The sequence below is a fragment of the Nelumbo lutea genome, chromosome 5, assembly GCF_056320005.1.
Source record: "Nelumbo lutea isolate HS-2025 chromosome 5, American lotus-T2T, whole genome shotgun sequence".
NCBI lineage: Eukaryota > Viridiplantae > Streptophyta > Magnoliopsida > Proteales > Nelumbonaceae > Nelumbo > Nelumbo lutea.
The window spans coordinates 17,396,034-17,418,101 of NC_142688.1; the positions used below are offsets into that span (position 1 = coordinate 17,396,034).

The 22,068-nt window shown below is 39.1% G+C and overlaps 1 protein-coding gene across 2 annotated transcripts in view; it reads left to right on the forward strand.

Moving 5' to 3' along the window:
• LOC148850661 (putative ubiquitin-like-specific protease 2B) overlaps positions 1-22,068 on the forward strand; it is a 58,890-nt gene that overhangs the window by 7,519 nt on the left and 29,303 nt on the right. For both annotated transcript variants that reach the window (XM_088946930.1, XM_088946929.1), the window contains exons 2-8: positions 7,724-8,067; positions 8,161-8,245; positions 8,361-8,410; positions 8,653-8,835; positions 8,931-9,006; positions 9,677-9,785; positions 12,253-12,324. In XM_088946930.1, coding sequence (XP_088803056.1) covers positions 7,724-8,067; positions 8,161-8,245; positions 8,361-8,410; positions 8,653-8,835; positions 8,931-9,006; positions 9,677-9,785; positions 12,253-12,324 — 919 coding nt within the window. The remainder of the gene's footprint in view (positions 1-7,723; positions 8,068-8,160; positions 8,246-8,360; positions 8,411-8,652; positions 8,836-8,930; positions 9,007-9,676; positions 9,786-12,252; positions 12,325-22,068) is intronic.

Genomic DNA, 22,068 nt, shown 5'->3' on the forward strand with positions numbered 1-22,068 from the left:
AGGTCGGTGTAGTCGACGCACATGCGCCACTTGCCTTTTGCCTTTTTCACCAGCATTGGGTTGGCTACTCAGCTCGGGTAATGAACTTCCCTTATAAAGTCCACTGTGAGGAGCTTTTCGACCTCCTCGTCGACCGCACTCCAGCGCTCCGGAGCTAAGTTGCGTTTCTTCTGTCTAATGGGTCTGACTACAGGGTCAGTGTTAAGTTTGTGAGTTATAAGGCTAGGGTCAATACCGGGCATATTAGCCGTGGACCATGCAAAAATATCTAAGTTTTGAAGTAAGAAACTCACCAGTTCGGTTCGTAGAGGCTCCTTGACGGAAGCACCGATCTGTAGCGTTTGAGCCGGATTTGTAGCCGAGGTCGGGATCGCGACTGTTTCCTCTGTGGGCGAAGCTCGTTCCTCGCCCTGCTCCGTAGGCCGCTCCAGTTCGAGGTCGTCGGCTGCCTTGGTTTTTCCCTTCAGGGCGGCAACATAACACTTGCGGGACTCAAGCTGGTCGCCCCGCGCTACCCCCACACCGAAGTCTGTGGGGAACTTCATTGCCAGATAGTAGGTGGAGACCACTGCCCGCAGAATATGCGTAATTGGCCGCCCTATTATGGCATTGTATGGGGAGGGGATCGCGACCAACAGGAAATCGTGGTTGAGTCTGACCGCGCAAGGCCATGTTCCGACTTCCACAGGTTGTTATCTTCCCGAGGGGCCTGACTTCCTCTCCGCTGAAGCCCACCAGAGGAGTGTTTTAGGGCTTCAGCTCGCTTCTCTACAACTGTAGCTGGTCAAATGCCGATTTGAAGAGGATGTCCGCCGAACTGCCTGAGTCCATAAGTATGCACTTGACTTCAAGTCGCTGATCCTTAGTTTTATGACAAGCGCGTCATCGTGGGGGTAGTGGAGGACACCTCGCGCGTCGTCTTCAGTGAAAAAGATCGGTTCTTCTGTCTTCGGCCTCTTTGGAGGGTTCTGTTCTTATCGGGCTGCCTCGCGAATTGACGTCCGTACTGCTGTCGAAGTACACCCTGCTACCACCGAACCTCCCATTATCACATGGATGGTTCCCCGAACTGGCCTCTCTTTTGGAGGCTGTCGCTGCAAAGCTTTGCCTGGTCTGTTGTTGGATTCGGGGGCATCCTTTCCGTGCTCCCCTTGCCGACCTGCCTTGTTATTATTATCATTATGCTGTACAAAATTTCTCAAGTATCCGCGACGGATGACAGGTCAGGTATGATTACTTCTGTGCTTCTGCCAATTCAGGTGTCATCCCTTCTGTCGAGACAAAACCGCCACTGCTCCTTGTCGGAGCCGTCTCTGTAACTGGAGATGGCGGTGGCAGGTGACGGTGGCAGGTGGCCGTTTGAAGTGCGGTTTCAAGCGTCAGATCCCTAGTCAGTTAGGTGCGCCGCCCTGGATACAAACTTCCTCGGTGTCAGGCATGGTACGGTTGTTCAGTTCGGCATCCTGGAGGCGAAGTGCTGGAGTGGTGGGTGAGGCGAAGTCTTGAGTTCGGATATAGGTGTGTCCCGAACTGCCATGGGACAGGCCAGTTTGGGTTATTGCCCTTTGTGTTTGGCTTGGGGCCTAAGGGAGAGTTCGGGCTCCTAGTAGGGAGTTCGGACTGCTGGTAGGGAGTTCGGACCGCTTGCTCCTCTGGTGCTCGTGCCTTGGGCACACTGTTGTGTTGAGCTGTTGCCTTTGCCACGTGTTGCGTGATTACGAAGTCGGACCAAATCTTCATCAGCTTGGATTGAATGTCATCTTGCCTGTGCCTTTTCTCGAGACTTTTTTCTTAGGTCTGATTATTTCCTGTGTGTTGGTATTTCTACGGGCTGCTTCCCGCTGAGGATGCAGTTTATGCCAAAAATGTCCTCTTGCTCAGCCAGGGGAAAATGAATTAGACTCCAATTCTAGAACTGCTTAGAATGTTTAATTCCAATATCTTGAATTACGGACTGCTTGCACATTATTATATTGGAAGGCATCTTTTTTTTTTTTTTTGATAAATGAGTAAAATTTTAATAAACCAGCAAATAAGAGTTACATGCAACCCGTGGAAAGGCACGAGATGCGACCTTTCCTTTAAAGCTAATTACAGAATTATAAGTACAAAAGAAATTACACTAAAGCCCAAAATAAAGTATCCCGGGAAACCCCTTGTTTTGCAAGTGAATCAGCCAATGAGTTTGCTGATCTACCTACTCACTGAACTCTGATTGTCATATTCCTTGTTAACCATTTAACCTTTTTGAGAAGATCTCTAAAACCCCAAATCATAGGGTCTGGATCCTTCAGCCAACCCACTATCACCTGGGAATCCCCTTCAATAATCAGATGCTCTATGCCTAGCTGATTTGCAAGTTGGATTCCTTGTACAATAGCCAGTAATTCGGCCCTTAAAGAGTCTCCCACACCCGCTGGACCTGAGTATAAAGATGTCACGTTACTATCTTTGTTTCTCAGCACTCCTCCTATGCTTGAAGGTCCTGGATTTCTTCGTCTACTTCCATCTAAGTTCAGCTTGATAAACTCCTCCCTTGGTGGCATCCATTCAATCCCATGTCTGTCCTTCCTGGTAGAAGTATTAGCCACTACTAACCAACTTCTCCATAGGTCATCAAAAGAGTATGCATCAAAGATCTTTAGAGTTTTCAGCCACTGAATTGCCCTTGTCAAAATACATTCTTTAGCTTCCAAGAAGCTCCTTTCTTTTTCACAAAAGATTCTGGTGTTCCTTTCTTCCCAAATTGTCCACTACAAAGCTGCTCTTATGCACTTCCACATAGTTTTCCCTCTCTTTGTGTGCCATTCAAAAACAGATGGACTAAACAACAACTTAGTATCAGTCCACCTACACTCAAACAACGTAAGAATCCATTTCCATAAAGTTGTAGCAAAGGTGCAAGAGATCGGTAAGTGGTGACGGTCCTCATTCTGAGATTTACAAAGAACACACCAATTAGGGGATAAGCACCAATTTGGTCTTCTCTTTTGTAAGTTTTCAAAGGTGTTAATCTTACCATAATAAACTTCCCAACAAAAAACAACAATCTTTGGGGGAATGGGCCTAGTCCAAAATTCTCTAATTGGGAAATTCTAAGGTGCAGAAGTGGAACAAAGGGACTTGAAGAAAGAGGAGCAAGTGAACAAACCTTTCGGGTTAGGGGTCCAAATTCTTGTGTCAGGTTTGAGGGGATCTAAACCAAGGTTCAAAGTATCGGAAACGCAAGGTGTATCGGAAAGATAATTTTAAGTGACGTATCGGGATACATTTTGGATACGCATGGATATAGACGAAAAATCAAGATACGCATAAATATGTTAAGAAATTCAAATACATCATAAAAAACATATTATTAACAATGCTTACAAGTTTTATATGATTGTAAATAAGTCATTTAAATGTAAAAAACCATAATTTAATTTTTATATAAAATGTGACATATCGAGATATAATTAGTAGTCGTTGAAAAATGATGGGATAACTAAAATGTGAAAAAACAAAAAAAACTAAAATATGAACGTATATACATCAATTTTCAAATAATCAATTTAATTATCTTAATATTTATTAATATATAAATACCATTAATTAATTTCAGCATTTATTAATAAGTACCACTAGGAAAAGAAAAACAATTGGCTTAAAACTAAAAATGAATGTAATTACAACAAAGAAATCAGAGTGGTTTAGTGGCGAAATTATGTGCTTTAAAATCTGGTGACCAGGGTTCAAGTCTTGCAATTGTTAACATTTGTAGTTTTTACATTAACAAAACAAAATTAGTGAGAGAGAGAGAGTCATTAATTAATAGAATTAATGAGAGATATGTAATTAGGCGTTAAAATTCAAATTCAAATTTAAATTTGCCTTAAATATAGGAATAATTAACTAATTAATGAAAAGTTAGACTTAAATAGAGAAGTAATAAAAGACATTAATGAGAAAGATTCAGTATTAAATATAGATTAATTGAACAAGGGGAACCGAAACAATTCGATTCGTATCGGCCTGTTTCGGAATTGTATCGGCTGATACAGATCTGAAACATCCCGATACGGGCCTGTATCGGCCGATACATATGACAAGAAATGGAACACATGGATTTTACATGTTCCGTGTATCGGTTTTTTATGGAAATGGTACGTATCGGCCAATACGGGCCGATACATTGTGATATTTTAAACCTTGATCTAAAAAAATAGACTCAAGTAAAGACAATAAGTCTGAAACACAAGCACTTTCATCATCACGTAACCCTCTACGAAAACCAAAATCACAGTTTATGGCCACAAAAGAATCTGAGTAGGAAATAAAACTGGAAATCGACTTTTCTTATAAAGGGAAAGAGAGTAAAGAGAGGGAAAAAGGTCTTTAAGAGGTTGGTTGCCCACCCAAATGTCTTCCCAAAAAAGAACATTGTGTCCAGAATTAACATCATACCTGACCAGATTGAGAAAATGGGGCAGAACTCTGTAAATGGCCTTTCAGGGTGTTGCAAGAGTTGCCCATCGAGATACCCCAGCATCCCAACTGTCCTGCAAACAGCCATGAATACTATTCACCACCTTGTGCCACAACCTCTCTCTCTCTAACGGCCATCTCCAAAGCCACTTCCCTAGTAAAGCTTCATTCTTAAGAAATAGATTTCCCAATCCTAATCCCCCTTCTTCCATACTCCTACTAACTATCTCCCACCTAATCAAGTGATCCTTCTTCTCTTCCCCTGTCTCCCACAAGAAATCCCTCATCACTTTTTCTAGCTTCTTGGCTTCCCCTGAGGGTATCTTGAATACAGAAAGAAAATAAACCGGAAAACTAGGAAGTGTCGCCCTAATCAAGGTCACTCTACCCCCTATCAAAATGTAACTTTTTTCCAAGCAGCCAGCCTCTTTTCAAACTTTTCCACAATTGAATACCAGAACTGAATTTCTTTTGGGTTAGCTCCTAATGGAAGGCCCAAATAGGTTAAAGGCCAATCAGATATGGAACACTCTAGAGAACCTGCTATAGCCTTTACCTCCCGATCTTCCAAATTGATTCCCACCACACAACTTTTGTCAAAATTAATCGATAGGTTTGAAGCAGACTCAAAGAATTTAATAAGATCTTTTAGGTTCCTCAGTCTCCCTAAATTTCCCCCTTCACAAAAGATGATGTTATCATCAACAAACTGAAGATGAGTCACTGTGACATTATTCCTGCCTATCCTCCATCCTCTTATTAGCCCTTCTCTATCTGCTTTAGAAATCATTCTACTGAGCACATCTGCCACAAGTGTGAACAAAAAGGGGGAAAGAGGATCTCCTTGCCTGAGTCCTCTACATGCTGGGAAGAAGTCCTTGACCCCTCCATTAACTAGAACTGAAAATTGGCAAGATGTTATGTGTTCGCTCACCCACCTACACCATCTATTCCCAAATCCACATTTTCTTAGCACTTCTAATAGAAAATCCCAATCCACTGAGTCATGGGCCTTCTCAATGTCCAGCTTACAAATAAAACCTTGATTGCCGGATCTCCTCATTTCCTCCACACATTCATTTGCTATAAGGATCTGATCTATAATTTGCCTATCTTGGACAAAAGCACCCTAGGTTTGAGTAATGAGAGACGGAAGGACCTTTTTAATCCTTAAAGAAAGCACTTTTGCCATAATCTTATAGATGCTGGTCACCAAACTAATTGGCCTGAAATCTTTAAGGTGTTTGGCATCTGATCTTTTTGGGATGAGATTTAAGAACGTGACATTAACTCCGCAACTAATCACATGGTTGTTTTCAAACTCCCTAAACGCCTCAAACAAATTTTCTTTAATAATGTCCCAACACACTTGATAGAAAGCCATGGTAAAACCATCTGGTCCAGGAACCTTTGACCTGTCCATAGAGAAGACAGCTTGTCTTATCTCTTCCTCTTCAAAGTCTCTTTCCAACCAAGCTGCCTCACCGACTGATAGACCTGGCCAATCTAGATCTTCCACTGTCACCCTTCTCTCCAGCGGCCTACTCAAAATGGATTTGAATGCCCATTTAATCCTTTAGGGCATGTTAGTACATTACCAAGTTCAGATAGATTTCAGATATCTTTCTTTAAGTGCAGCACACAAGACTTGTATCTGCACTAGTTGCTGATTGATTTACTATGATTATTCAAAATTTTAATACATTTGAATCTACATCAGTCTTCTTTGGCCTGGAAATCTCAAAGATCCTCTCCACCTCTGTTATCCATCTAGTTACCACTTGGAAGTCTCCCTCCACTCCAAAGTGTAGCTGTGCGATGAGGCAAGCAATCTGATCCTAGGCAACAATGACATGTTTCAGTACTTGAGTCCAAATACTGATTTGGCCATTGGTCCCTTCATGATCTTCAAATACTGATTGTGTCTACCTTGACAAACCCGAATTAATCCATAGAATAACCGCTGAATTTCTATTTAATGGTGACTTGAGGCGGTGAGTTCCATTGCTGAATTGTTATCTCTTTATTAGTTAAGGAGGAGGTGACAAAATGATGTTCATTTCCTCATTATGTAATCCATGTTAAAATCTCCAAATTCTCCCTTGGTTTTGGTCCAATTCTATGAGACACCTAGTAGTAAATTGACCAATTAAGACTGCAGGGGGCTGTTTCTTGTTCCACAAAACTGTACTACTAATTTCTTTCCATACAACTCAAAGCATTATTGTCCTCAAACATTTCTGCATTATTCCTCCCTCTTCTTATCGTTGGGGAAAAGAAAGAAAGCTTGAATAACTCATTGACTCTCCACTTTAGTAGGATGCGACCACTTAGAACTAAACAAAATGATGAAATGCTGCTAAATTCAAGTGATTTAAGGACAGAAGATTATAAGTGATAGATGATCTTGCTACTTTCCTTGCAAAGGAAGAGCACATGGGGTGGAAGAAACTAGTTAGTTCTCTTGTTCTGGAGAACATTTTAAGTTTATTTTCATGTACATCATCTCCCAACAAAAATCCACTTAATGGGTGGGTGGGTGGGGGGACCAAATTTATTTAATTAGAAGCACTGCAGGGGGAGTGGCAACTGGGGACACAAGGCCTTGAAGGAGGAGCAAGAGAAAACCCCATGTAACTTAAAATTCTGAATATTTTTGTTGTATGGTATTCTAGGCTACAACTCAAACTCTTCTTGGAGTTTATGTTATCTTTTTTTGGTAAAAGTCGTAATTTATGTTATCAAATATCAATAAAAGAATCAGTGAATTTACAGGATGCACTTATTTTCTCCCATGAATTAATAAACTAATTTGATCTTAGAACTGAAAAAATGTGTAGGTTAGGTCATAATATATTTATGACTTATTAAAAGAAAATAGTTTATATAATAATCTGTGATTTGTTTTTTTTTTGGGAGGGGGGAGCTCTCTGTAGGTATTGATTACTCTTTCTGTTGAGTAGTGTTACTTTTATTTGATTGAATAAAATGTTTGTTATTTGTTCTCTTCTTCTTGTTTTAAATAACTGTTTTTGGTTACTGAGGGAAAATGGTGTTGTTCATGTGTACTTGTTTTGTGATGATAAACAAATGCTGTGGTTTATATTTTGGAAGGAAGCTTTCTTTCCTTCCACTAATGTCATGATCGTGCATGTTGACTATTTATTAAGGACTTGCTCTTAGCTCTAGGAAAAACTAGGCATATTGTCCATATCACCACCTGAATCATATCTGATATTTTTACAACTTTTTCTTGTAGTTGCAGAAAGAACCAATTTCCAACAGACAGAAACCAACAATGCATCATGTGTAGAAGTTGATTCAAGTGCTAGTGATCACAAATGCAACAATGACGGTTCACATGTTTTGGGTTTGTCGGCAGTGGAACGTGCTACTGAAAGAGGAATTTTGAGTTTGGATGCTGTTTTGGCATCCAATCCCATGAGTTGTGAGCCACATGTTTGTAATAGTATGGTTAACGTTGAACCTGAAAATCTCTCTTGTGAATTGAACTCCTTCAAAGTGGGATCTTTAAGTCTGGGAATGCCTTCTTCATCTGGGAACAAACAATTTAACTCCACCCTTATGGAACCTTTGTCCAATGTATTTGTTTTTTCTCCCCTTCTCAACTGTGAGATGAATCTAGTTGTGGATTTTGGAGATTCTTAGTGTCTAACCTATCTGGGATTTTTGCAGAGTGAGCCAGTTGATGTGGTTTCTGATGATGATAGCATGAAAACTTCTTCACCATCAACTTCTTCTGATCTAGTTAAGAATGAAGGTTTTTCTCTTGTTGTTTTGTACATCCTGACATAATTTCAATTCTTTGCTTTATCTTCTTGGATGTATCTTTTTCCACCTCATCATTCTTATTCTTCTATATTGCAATATTTCAGATTCTCTTGGGCAACCAGTTTCAGATCACTGTTTTGATGGTTGGAAAATGGTAAACATTTTCTCCTTGCCTTAATGTTTGAGCAAACTTGTCAATCTTCTCACTTTTTCTTCCTTTCTTCTCTGTCTCTTACTTAAGTACATTTAAGAAACATGCAATAATGGAATTGTTTCCTTTTTCCCAATTACTTTATTGCTATAAGTTGCATTATATTAACTCTTTTAGTTTTCCCAATTACTTTGTTTTCTGAATGTGTTTGTGGTTTCCTTTTTCTTTTCTGGTGTTATATCCAGGATCAACTAAATGTGGATGTTGTTGTTTCCCCGGATTATGTTATGTATGGGGATGCATGTTGTACAGAGTCTTTCTTAGTTTTTTCGTGCAGTTGCATCAAGCTCGAGAACTCAACTGCATATGGAAGCAAAGAATGGGCCATTGATGATGTTATTGATATTGAATCTCAGTGGTGTGCAAGGGTGGGTTTGACACTAGAAATTGAAAATTTATTGCTCCAATATGCTGTCTATGCTTGCATTAAATAATTTTAGCCTTCTTGTGCGACTGGTTTCAGGTTGAGACCGCTATGGTTAAGCTTTGTCTAAAACTAGCAGATGCACTGGGAGCTGAAAATGCACATGAAACTCCAGGTTGGTGTGCTTTACAAGTTTTTCTTGTTCTGAATGGGTCAAGTCTGTATTATGCTTGTTCTCAGGAACTGTTTTTTTGAGTGACCTTTCTCTATGACGACTACTATGATTTTTGGAAGTTTGAGGTTATTATTGTTATTATTTTTTCTCTTGGTCTGTGTCCAAAAGTTTTAATAATAGAAATAAGGAATAAGAGAAGAATAAGATCCTTGTAAAAAGTTAAGGAAGCTTAAATATGCAGAAAGTGCAATGTACCAGGCACACTTGGTCAATAGAAGTGCTTGCTGTTTTGATCTTATTCCTAGATGTTGTTGTAACTACACTTCCTTAAAATCCTCACCAACACTAGAAGAGGATATCATTTAAAAGACCTCAAGAGAGGCTATCCTTGAGTACAAGAGAACAGTCCTAAAAACTCCTACCTATGCACTTGGACCTCAAGAAGGTCTGCCCTCAATACAACACATTCTTGCCTACTACACCCCTAGCATGCCTTCTAGAAAATTAGCCAATCCAGGAACCATATTAATAAGATTGTTTGATTGATTGAGTTGCTACTGCATTGATATGAAATATGTTATGAGTTAGGGCTTTGACATAGGTGACCAACTCAATTGAATTTTAATCTAGATTTATCAAATACTAAATTTGTGTTGTATGTTGCATCCAGGAATCTTGGAGTTGATTTTTGCAGTATCTGACCCCAACTGGTCTGAGAAACAGGAAAAGATCACTTTATTAAATGAAAGATACGGGACTATATGGAATGTTGTGTTCAAGTGAGTTCTTTAAATTGTATAATTATTAATATGCATTTATGATCTTGTTCATATGACCCACAAAGGAAAACTCTAATTGGATTTGCATATTCAATTATTCATTCATAAACAGCTTAAGAAGCTAATGAACAACATTTTTCTTTCTTTCATTTTTTTACAATGAAAATATATTGTCTTAATATGTATTTAATAAAGGAGTTATCCTCATTAAACTTAACTTTCATGGTCAAAAAGCTATTATTATAAGGTAAAATTATGTTTGAAGGAAAATGAAGATTACAAAGAGGGTGAAGACATTTCACCTTAAAAAAGAAAGAAAAAGGGAAACTGATATCCTACAGACAAATGAACTAAGAAGCTTCATCATTTACAAGATTTAATGGTGGGCACCCTTTTCTCTTGGTTGTTGGTATACAAAGCTTTAGAAGGATTACCATACAATATTGACTATGAAAATTTGTTTATAATTTTAATGCTTAACAAAATGCACATGATTGTAGAGTTCCACTATATAGAGCCTTAGTGTACATTGATGCTAACTTTTGTAATCTCCTGCAATATAATCAATGAAAGCCTTCCTTTAACGTTTGTTTTAAAAAAGGGCTGACCAGAAATCAGAACTAAGCAACAAATGTTCAACATTTTTGAACTCTAAGTGGACAACTGCCACTCCAACAGCAGAGAGAAAACACTCATCCTCAAGAGAGGGGAGAGTAGACCCACCCAATATTTGTGCTCGAATAGGTTCATATTCAGCCTTTAAACCCACTAGAAACCTTGTCACATCAAGTTGCTCTTGCTGTTGTTGTTGAACTTGAACATCCGGAGTTAGAGGATGATACACATTAAGCTCATTACAGAGGTTTCTCATGCTTGCATAATATTCTTCCAAGCTTTGATTACCCTACTTCAGGTTAAAGTACTCTTGGTAAAGTTGATACACTCTTGTGGTATTATCTTGGCCGGAATAGAGCTTCTTAGCCTGGTCTCAGATTTCCCTAGCTGTATCCAAGAACATAAAATTCACACTAATTTTAGGATCCATGCTATTCTATAACCAGGTCATAATTTGTGCATCTTCCTATTCCCAATCACTAAACCCTAGAGAATCAAAAGAGGGTTTCTCCTCTCTCACATGTTTCACCTTTTTCTTAGCTTTTAAAAACACTTCCACAGATTTAGCCCAAGGCACATAGTTCTCACCATTTAATTTGATAGAGGTCATTTGAACATTTAAGTAATCAGGAGAAATCATAACACCTGTCTTATTATCACTACCCTCTCCAGTTGATGCCATCATAACCAATTCACCTCACCCCACAAAGAAGTCACTATGTTAAACAAAAGAGTCACCCTTTACTATTCAGCGCTATACCACACACCACACAATAAAATATACTTAGGATCACACTGCTGCTGTCATGAGTTTAGCACTCGAAAACCCTACTGTCAACGCACATATCCAGGTATAAACAAAAAAGAAAGAAGTTCATATGCATACCTACCAATTCACACTGCCACACGAATGAAATCCAGCCCAAAAAGAAGGAACCACACGCCACTATTAGTTGATTAGAGATTTCTGTTCACACCTGTCCACAACCAGCCCCCTTTGTACCATCGAGTAGAGGGCATTTAATACACCACCACAACAGCCACCACCACAGCAACTGGAGGCATATTTACCTCCAAGAAGGAAAAACGATCACTCCTTTTTGGTCCCTTATCGATCCTCCAATCTGTTTAAAAGTTGCTTCCAAAAAAAATCTGATATGGTGATCTTAGGAGGACGAAGGGAGATGAGAGAAGATGGAGTTCTAAGCTGATTTCTTAAAGTTCTGATACTATGTGAATAGATTGATTAACCCTAGTTCAGTTCTAGGTCTGAAATATGTAAGAAGAAAAGAAGAATAAGCAGAAAGAGAGAAAGGGGAGAAGAAAGGGTTCGGTCAATGAGAGAAAAAGTCACTTCTCCCAGCTGACTCACTTTGTATTTATATTCTGTGTTGGATTACCAAAGACAATATTGTCCCTCATTAAGTATGAGATACATAAATTCAGACAAAACAGATTATTCAACCTTAATTAGATAGACAAAAGACTTAACTACCCTTGTACTGTTCAGTCTAACAGATAGGATTGGGAAGGTGTGGCTTTCTTTGAAAATTCAAAGAATGAAGGGCCGTAATGTCTTTTAATTGATTCTGCATTTATTACAGTGTCTTATTCTGATAGGGGAAGTTTAAGTCTTGCCAAAAAGTAGAGGAGAAGTACAAGTATTTATGTTAAATCTTAGGGTAGGTTTAAGTTTTTAACCCTTTTTATTTACATTATCAAAACATAAACTATGGAAGAAATATACATGTGTAACAAATGGAGGTTATTGTCTTTGGGGTTCCATTTATTTCCTTGCCCCACAATTTAGTTATATGGTTCTGTTTGTATTGTTTGGATTGATTTCATGCAGTACTGAATTGGCAAGGGAGGAAGATTTCGCAGGGCAGAATGGCATGCTGTTTTCAAAGCGCTGCTTCTATAAGTAAGTTATAGCATGGCAGTTTCCTCTCTTCCTATGTCAAATTGAATTAAAACCTGAGGTGCATTTTTGGGAGTTTGTGTTTTTACCATTGTGTTATGGTTATTCCTATTTCATCTCAAAATTAGCATTTTAGAAGAATCATTTAATTTCATATCACAAGCAAAGAAATCTTTTTTTTAAACTAGGGTTACTCCTTTTAGTCCCTGCTTGAATTGAGCCCCTACTATGGTTTTTTGTGCATATGGCAGAGGATATATACAAGAATAAAAGCAGCTTTGTTGATGCTATTTTTCAGAAGGTTTTGGGAAAGATGTTTTCTTGGCTAGCTATGAACTATTCTCAAAAAGCCTCCTCTCTGTCCTGATTGACCAAATCACTGCTGCTGGCAACACTTGTCAAATGATTTACCCTTTCTTGGACAGACCTCTCTGCTGCCAGGGTGGTTCTGCATACCAAAAATGCCACTTTAAGGGGAGGAACGGTTTAACACACCTTGTTCTCTGGGAACCTCTCCTCCTCTTTGCAGCACAGCTTGTTGTAAAAAGATTTTATTGTGAAGGTACCTGATTTCTACCACATCTAAGACCTTTTGTCACTTCTTTCTCTGATCAGTTTGATTGTGTTTATCCTTTGCATCAGCTCCATCCATTGCCCCAGCTTCTAATCATTCAAATTCCTTTTGAAAACTGGGCACCAAACACCTGTTTCCCTTTCTTGAGAGAAAGCCCTGAAATTAAACACTCCTTATTTTGTGCAATTTCTAACAGGGTTTGAAAAGATTCTTAAGGGTTTGTTTTTTACAGCGAATGTCCTGCCAAAATTTTACCTATCTCATCTCTGATTCATACCTAACCACCTTCTTGAAATCCCTTGCTATCTTCTGAATACCCCTCCATAAAGCACACCTATAAGATATGTTGGCTTCTCCTGGATCTGATGTGGGCATGCGTGCTTAGCATGTGAGGAGTACGTGCAACGCCTTTTGGAAGTGGACCAAGTTTCATGCAACTGAATTATCTTAATTGTTGAGCAAAATAGGATAGGGGGACATTGTTTTTGGTTCAAGTCTTTATGTGATTGTCATGTGTTTGATATGTAGTTATTTGTTCCACTCTTCTTGGAGGTATGGGTTGTAACCAATTAATAAATGGATTTTTGGCTTTGACAACCCTTGAACTTTGTGAAAAGGCCAATTTCGCCCTTAAAGAATTCAAGGGGCCAATTTAGACCCCAAACTTCAGAGAAAAAAACCAACCATAGGCAGAAATAGATGGCATTTGTTGATACGGCTAAGGTAGGAAAATGGTGTCGACTCTGAATCTGGTTCGATACAGTTAAGGCAGGAAAATGATGTTGTTGATGAAGTTTCAAGTAAGGTAGATATACAAAAAATGGTGGATAGTAAGGCTGCAAGTCAGGTTGGCCTGAGCTAGCAGTTTACACTATTTCGGGCTTGGGTTTCAGGTTGGGCCCATTGAAATTTTGACAAAATCTCAACCCTAACCCACAAAAGTTGTACCCTTAATGGATAGGGAGGTCACAGTTAGGAAAAGCTTGGGTCCGTTGTTCTAGGGTGGTGAGGAATTTTCTAGGAGGGCTTTCGAAGAATATGAAAGAAAAAAAGAGGAAGAGAAATTGAAAAAAAAATCAAAGTTGAAAAGGAACAAGGGATGGGATGAGGAATTCTCGAATCAAGAGGACGTGTTCAGAGGTGAAGACTGATGTGGGCATTTGGAAGGGTTCTTGCTTTTGATTAGAGTTGGGGGGGGGTGGCCTCTAGCTTTTTTGGGGGTCTTTGTAATGGGTCTATCCCGTGATCATTTTTTAGAGTAGTTTGGGTAATCTTTTAATTTTTTTTTTCAAGTTGTGGTTTTATTGGGATCTTTTTTTTGGGTTTTCTGAGGATGCTTCTTGATTTTGGTGATATCTTATCACCTTCTGTTGTACTTTATCTTTTTTAATGAATTTTTATTTTATTCTTAAAAAGATGACATTTGAAACGACGCTGACAAATCCATTAAATAATGAATAAAATATTAAGAAATGATGATGTGGCATTGTTAAAGTAAAAAAATATGGAAGATACAAGTGCATCCTACTTAAAATCATGTGACCAAAAATAAAAACAAAAATAATTATTTTATTTAATAACTAATTATACTAAATTATTAATAAAACAAAAATAATTTGGTTCTTTTTTATGGCAAAAACAAAAAAAAAAAATCATTGTTCATCGTCTTCCTTGACGAAGAACAGGACGTCTTGTGGTGCTTCCCCTTTAAGCATCCGAGTTCTCGTTTCGGATGACGATCCCCAGGTTAAAAACCATGTAATGGGATCTGAAACCCCAAATCCCAAGACCAAATTGCTGATCCCGAAGAGAGCCCCCTCTCCATCTCCATCCACTTTCACGGGGAAGACCCTCACCACTGGATTGAAGCTTTGGCAAGAAAAAAATGCTACAGAAGTCGAAACTCAAGAATCATTTCTTGACAATCCTGATCTTGGGCCGTTTCTTCTGAAGCTCACCAGTGACACGATTACATTTAGAGACAACACAAATAGGGCGTTGGATTTCACGATCTGAGCTTCAAAATCCTTCGAGCGATGAACAAGAGAGGGCGAATCGAGCTTGGAGTTGGCTATGAGTTTGTATGGCGTTTTCGGGTAGATGTAGCTCGACGACACACATTCAATGCTGAGGCAACTTGATCGCTTCACAGTGTAGGGTTGCCATGTTCGCCGATGGTGGTGGCAGGTGGAAAGGAGGGAGAAGATAGGGGAGGAAGAAACAACTGATTCACTTGAGAAAGAGAGGGGGGGAGTGTTAACCACCACTGCTGAGAGAGAAGACAAGGGATGGAGAAATGGCTGATTTGGCCGAGAGAGAGAGAGAGAGCCACTTATTAAAGAGGAAATTTTAAGTGGGGCCCACATATAATTTCAAATGGGACCACCTACAATTTTAAGTGGGCCCCATTGATTATTTTCTCTTAAAAGAGGAAAATTTAAGTGGGACCCACCAATTATTTTTCTCTTAAAATTGGAAATTTTAAGTGGGACCCACCTGTAATTTCAAGTTGAACCCACCTATTAAATTTCTCTTAAAAAGAGGAAATTTCAAGTGGGACCCACTTATATATTATTTTCAATATTTATTAATTTATACATTAAATAGTTTTTATTTTATTCAGTGGGGCCCATTTGTAATTTTTCAGTTTTTTGAATTAAACAATACCACATCAGCATTTCTTATTATTTTATTCATTTTTAATGGATTTATATACGGCATCACTAACACTGTATTTCTGGCCAACATTGGCCTTTTCAGCTCACTTTGGGGTCAAAATTGACCCCTTAAAGTCTCTAAGGGAGAAATTGGCATTTTCACAAAGTTTAGAGGTTGTTAGAGCCAAAAATCCATTAATAAATTGCATGAGAAATAAAGAGAGGATCATCCATGATCCATTGTTTCCTTTTCAAATTAGAATACTAGAGGTTTTGGGTTCCCTCGAAGTATCCATATATATCTTCACTCTCTTCAACAAGCTAGATCCACCATAGATAAACCCAAGGAATCTATGCTCATCCAAAGTGGTATCAGAGCCTAGGGATGGACCAGAAGGTTTAAAGTTGGAGAAGGATGTTGCTTGGTTATCATAGGGCAGCAACAATTGCTTGAGCGCATGAATGAAATGGTTGACTCATTGAGCACTCGTATTAATTGCCAGTTTGGCCAATCAACTCGGGGGATTGGAGATGTGTCACCTACTCCTTGAAACCATGGTGAAGGATAGCACTAAGGGATCAGGTCCTTATCTCAATCAACACAGCACTCATATGTGCCAAAGTCCTGTAAACTAGACTTCCCTCACTATAATGACAGAATACCCTACTAGTTGGCTTTGTAGAGCCAAACATTTTTTGGAGTTCCATGAATCAAATAGGAAGATTGGGTTGCTGTGGCTTCCATTCACCTGAAGGGAAATATACAGTTGTGGTACCAACTATGGAAGAAAGAACAGAACGGAGGAATGTGGCAAGAATTGCAGACCAGACTGCAAGCACGATATGGGACACAAAGTACTAGGACTTCTTTGGAGAGCTTATGGAGCTGCGGCAAATTGGAACTGTGAAGCAGTATCAAAATTTGAAAGGCTGTTGGCCAAGGTGAGCCATATGCCTATTTATCAAAAAAAAGGGGTGAGCCATATACCTAGCCTTTAGCAAGTAAGTTGCTTTGTTAGCGAGTTAAGGAGGTAATATGGGTGGAATTGAAGGCTGGGAGGACTGAAATCTTGATATATAAATATTTTATATATTAATTGTTATGGGTTTGCTAAATGGCTATTATGTTTCTAAAGTTTGATTCTCTGTTTTTGCCAATTGAAAGTTCCATTCTCTTGAGCTTCAAGGATTGAACATTGAGATCATTATCATCATCATCCATGCCTTATCCCAACTGTATGGGGTCAGCTACATGAGTCAGTTTTGCTAATCTGTTCCATTTATAGCCAAATTGAACATCAAGATACTAAGGCTAAACCTTAAATCCCTTCATTGAGTTTGAGCAATTGAGTAAGGGTGCTCATAAAAAACTGAAAATCTGAAAAATTGAATTGAAAAATCCGGTTAACCAAATCAATCGGTTCGGTATTTTTGAAAAACTGGAGGTATTGGTTCAGTTACGGTTAACCAATGTGAAAAACTGACAGTTAACTGAATCGATTGGTGTGTGTATATATATATGCATTATAGTTGGGAAAAGGCATCATAGTTGTCAAGGCGCCCTTGGCTGGGTGCCTTGCCCAAATGCCTTGTCTTTTAGCAACTAGGCGCCCACCTAGGCAACAAAAATGACAGGGGCGCCTTTTATGCTATATATATCAATTATACATTGTTTTAACGTTTTACTATTGAAATTTAAAAGATCAAAGGGTTTTGAAGAGAGAAAAAGAAAGAAAGAAAGAATAGAATAATAAAGTTCTTTTTTTCTATTCTCTCTCTCTCTCATTAAATAAAACAGAAACTCCACCCTTGTTTTTTTTTTTCTATTTTACTTTCCATCTCAAATCTTTATCATATAAAGTTAATAACCTTCTTTAGCTGCTAATTAATATGAATTTGCTCTATTAAATACTTATTATAGTAGTACTATTTTTGAAAATAATGAAATTAATATATGTAAAAAGATTTTTATCTTTTAGATGTGAAGATTTGCCATATTTTTAGAGGAAATTTAATTTTCTTTTTCAATTAAAATACATGCTGAATGGTATATAAAACTAGGAAACTAGCCAAAAATCAGCTTTTTATATTATAAATTTTTTATCGCCTAGGCGACTAGGTGCCCCAGTGTCGCCTAGACACCTTGAAAACTATGTAAGGCATGGATGATGATGATGTTGACAATGTTATGCATTACATTTATTATAATTATAATAACTGATTGATTTGGTTCGGTTTCAGTTTGGAACAATGTAGAAACTGAAGGGACCAGTTTGGTTTCAAAAATATGCCCACGGTTCGGTTATCCGAACCATGTGCACCCCCACAATTGAATAGGGACCATCTCAACCTCTACCTTCTTGTTGTCAAAGTGAAGACCTTAGTGCTCATAGTTGGAAGAACTCAGCATGCCATTGGAATCTCATCATGGTGAAGCTAACATCATCTAAGAGTTTGAAGGTGAAGTGGAGAAGCTCTCAGACACATTGTTTGGGCATTTGCCACCATTGTAAGAGTAGAAAAGTTTGAATAACCTGTTTTGATATAAAAACTGTAAAAGAAAGAAGAAAAGGTTTCAGCTAACAAAGAGAGAGAAGAGAGAGAGAGAGAGGAGAATGGGAGAAGCTCAAAATTAGGTCTTGCCACCCCTTTCATTAGATTATATACTCATAAATAAAAGAGAATACAAAGACAAGTATGCCCTTAGTGAGTCGGCTACTTGTGAAACTTAAAAACACACTTAACTTAAAACATAAACTAATGGGCCTAAGGCCTAATAACTCCCTAACTATGCTATGAAAATAAAAAACATGTTATATCATCCCAAAACTCAACACTCCCCCTCAAGTTGGGAATAAATGTCACCCTTTCCCTTAATTGCTGCCTGATTGTCACAATATAACATCATAGGTTCTTCGGCCTCAACTCCAATCTCCCCTAACAAGGAACGGATCCAGAGGAGCTTTAAAACACCATGTGCCATGGCTTTGTATTCAACTTTTGCACTTGACCTTGCCACAACCTTCTGTTTCTTACTCTTTTATGAAGCTAAGTTACCTCCAACAAGAGTACAAACTTCTGATGTAGATCTCCTGTCATCTAGACACCCTACCCAATCAACATCTATGTAAGCCTCTAACTTCAACTGTCCATGGTCAACAAACAATATGCCTCTACCTAGGTGTCCCTTCAAATAGGAAAGTATCTTGTCAGTAGCCTCCCAATCCTGAACTCATGGGGCATGCATGTATTGACTCACCACACTCACTACATAAGAGATGTCTGGTCGTGTCATACATAAGTATAACAACCGCCCCACTAACCTCTGATATCTTCCAACATCCTTTACTAGTTCACCCTCTGAAGCATTTATCCTGTGGTTCTGATCAATAGGTGTATTAGCAGCCCTTGCCCCAAGTTTTCCTATCTCTTGTAATAGATTTAGAACATACTTCCTTTGTGAGATGAAGATCCCATGCTTAGAACTTGCCACTTCAATGCCTAGAAAGTACTTCAGCTCCCCAAGATCCTTAATCTCAAACTCTTTGTGCAGATTCTTCTTCAGGGTATTAATCTCACTCAAATCATTTCCTATGACTACAATGTCATCCACATACACTATCAAAACTGACACCAGTTACCCCGTCTTCTTCACAAAAGAGTATGATCAGATTGAGTTTGAGTATAGTCAAATACAACCAATGCACTTATAAACCTGTCAAACCAAGCTCTGGGTGATTGCTTTAAACCATATAAAGGCTTCTTCAACTTGCATACCTTTCCTTTTTCCACATTATTGTAGAAGCCAGCTAGAAGGTCCATATACACCTCCTCCTGTAAGTTCCCATTGAGAAAGTCAGTTTTCACATCAAGTTGGAAGAGTGGCCAAGAGTATGTAGCTGTTAGTGATAAAAGAATTCGAACTAAACTCATCTTTGCCACTGGTGTAAAAGTTTCCAAGTAATCTATGCCATAAGTCTAAGTATACCCTTTTGCAACCAGCCTTGCCTTGTACCTTTCTATACTCCCATCAGCCTTGTACTTCACTGTATAAACTCATTTGCATCCAACTGTCTTCTTGCCATTAGGCAAATCCACAATCTCCCATGTCTGATTTTTAATAAATGCTTTCATTTCCTCCTACATAGCTGTCTTCCACTCAAGTTTGGAGAGAGCCTCATTAACACTCCTGGGTATAGACACAGAGTCAAGGGAGGAAATGAAGGCCTAGTAGGAAGGGGATAATCCAATGTAGGAAAGATGGTGTGAGATGCAATAAGCTGTACACTTCCTTTTCCCTTTTCTAAGGGCAATAGGGAGATCAAGGTCATCTGCAATGGTGTTAGGAGCAGGGGTAGTAGTATCAATAGGAACTAAACCATTAGGGGAAACAAGAGGCATACCTGGGTCTGTGTCAGTCGAACCTGGAATCTCCAATGAGCCGATAGGAGGTGACGTGGGTTCCTCTGTTGTGGAATCAACCTCCATGTGTTGTACGCGCTGTAGTGTAAAACACTGAGAGACAAGACACAATGGAGGTGGCAAAGTGGGTGAGATAGGTAGGTCAGACACTAGAGTAGACAAAGGTGCTGGAACAGGAGGTGGTATAGATTGCTCACTTCCTTCTCCAAAACACTCCCCCTGAGAAGAACCCCCTGAGACTTGGGCAGTGTTAGGAAGAGAGCAACAATTAAAGAGGTGATTAAGAAGTTTAACCCGGATGTGGTAATGATCCAGGAGTTTAAAAGAATGGATTTTGATTGTAGATGGGCAAGGAGTGTGTGGAGAGATAGGGGAATCAAGTGGGTGGCCGCTCCATCTTGGGGATCCTCAAGCGGGATTGTAACACTGTGGAAAGAAGATATACTAATCAGCTTGGAGGAGCTAATAGGTGATTACTCTGTTTCCCTGAAGTTTAGATAGGTGGAAGACGGGTATGAATGGGTACTAACAAACGTTTATGGCCCCATTGACTACAGGAAGAGGAAGAAATTGTGGGAGGAATTGAGTGATGTTAAGGGCCTCTGGGAGGGACCGTAGTGTGTGGGAGGGGATTTAATGTAGTGCGGTTTACAGAGGAAACCAACAACCCCAGACAGAGAGTGACAACTAGTATGAGAAAGTTCAACCATTTTGTGGATAGTTTTGAGCTTAAAGAAATTCCACTCCTAAATAATAACTTCACTTGGTCCAACCTTCAGTTGAGGCCAATATGCTCTAAGCTAGACAGATTCTTCTTCTCAACAGACTGGGAGGAACGTTGGGGTAATCTAGTATCTAGGGCACTCCCAAGAATTACTTCAGACCATTGGCCTATAGTGATGTGTAAGGAGGAATTGAGAGGTGATGGACCCACTCCATTTAGGTTTGAAAATATGTGGTTAATCTATCCAGGATTCAGTGAGAAGATCAGGGAGTGGTGGGAGCAATCTAATATGGTAGTAGAGTGGGAGGGAATGAGGTTCCACAAGAAATTTCAATTTCTAAAATCACAATTAAAGGAGTGGAATAGGTTGGAGTTTGGGAGATTAGAGGAAAGGAAACAAGTCCTGCTAGAGCAGATTGAGGATTTGGATATGAGGGAAGAGAGGGGATCCTTTGGAGAGGAAGACAGGAAAATGAGATGGGAGTTGAGAAGGCAGATGGAGGATATTTTGATTAAGGAGGAAATAAGTTGGAGGCAAAAATCTAGGTGTAAGTGGCTAAAGGAGGGAGATAGAAACACTAGATTTTTCCATTCAGTGGCAAATGGGAGGAGAAAAAAGAATCTCATATCAAAATTGGAAGTAGAAGGAGCAGTCTTGTCGAACCCGATAAAAATAGCAGAGGCCTTAGTAACTCATTTCAAATCTATATTCATAAGGCCTTTGAATGAGAGGGTGTGGTTGGAGGGTTTGGAGTGACAGACTCTAAGTGCAAAAAACAGAGAATGGTTGGAAAAGAGGTTTGATCCGGAAGAGATAAAGGCAACAGTATTCTCAATGGATAGGACAAAAGCTCCAGGCCCAGATGGCTTCACAATGGCTTTCTATCAGGTTTGTTGGGATATAGTGGAGAAGGATCTTAGGTCAGTCTTCGAGGAGTTTCACAGTAGGGAATAATTAATTCGGGCTTGAACTCAACTTTCATTGCTTTGGTCCCAAAGAAGAAAGAGGCATCACAACCTAAGGATTTCAAACCTATTAGTTTGGTGAATAGCTTGTAAAAAATAATTGCAAAAGTGTTGTCCCTCAGGATAAAGAAGGTCCTCTCCTCTATTATTGTACCCAACCAAGGAGCTTTTGTAGAGGGAAGACAGATCATTGATCAAATCCTCATTGCAAATGAGAGTCTGGAGAGCTTCAGGAAATCTAAGAAGAAGGGAGTGGTATGCAAATTGGACTTGGAGAAGGCTTATGACTTGGTGGATTGGTCTTTTTTAGTGGAGGTGTTGAGAAGCTATGGCTTTGGAGATAGGTGGTGTAAATGGATGTGGGGCTATATTAGGACTTGTCACTATTCTATATTGGTAAATGG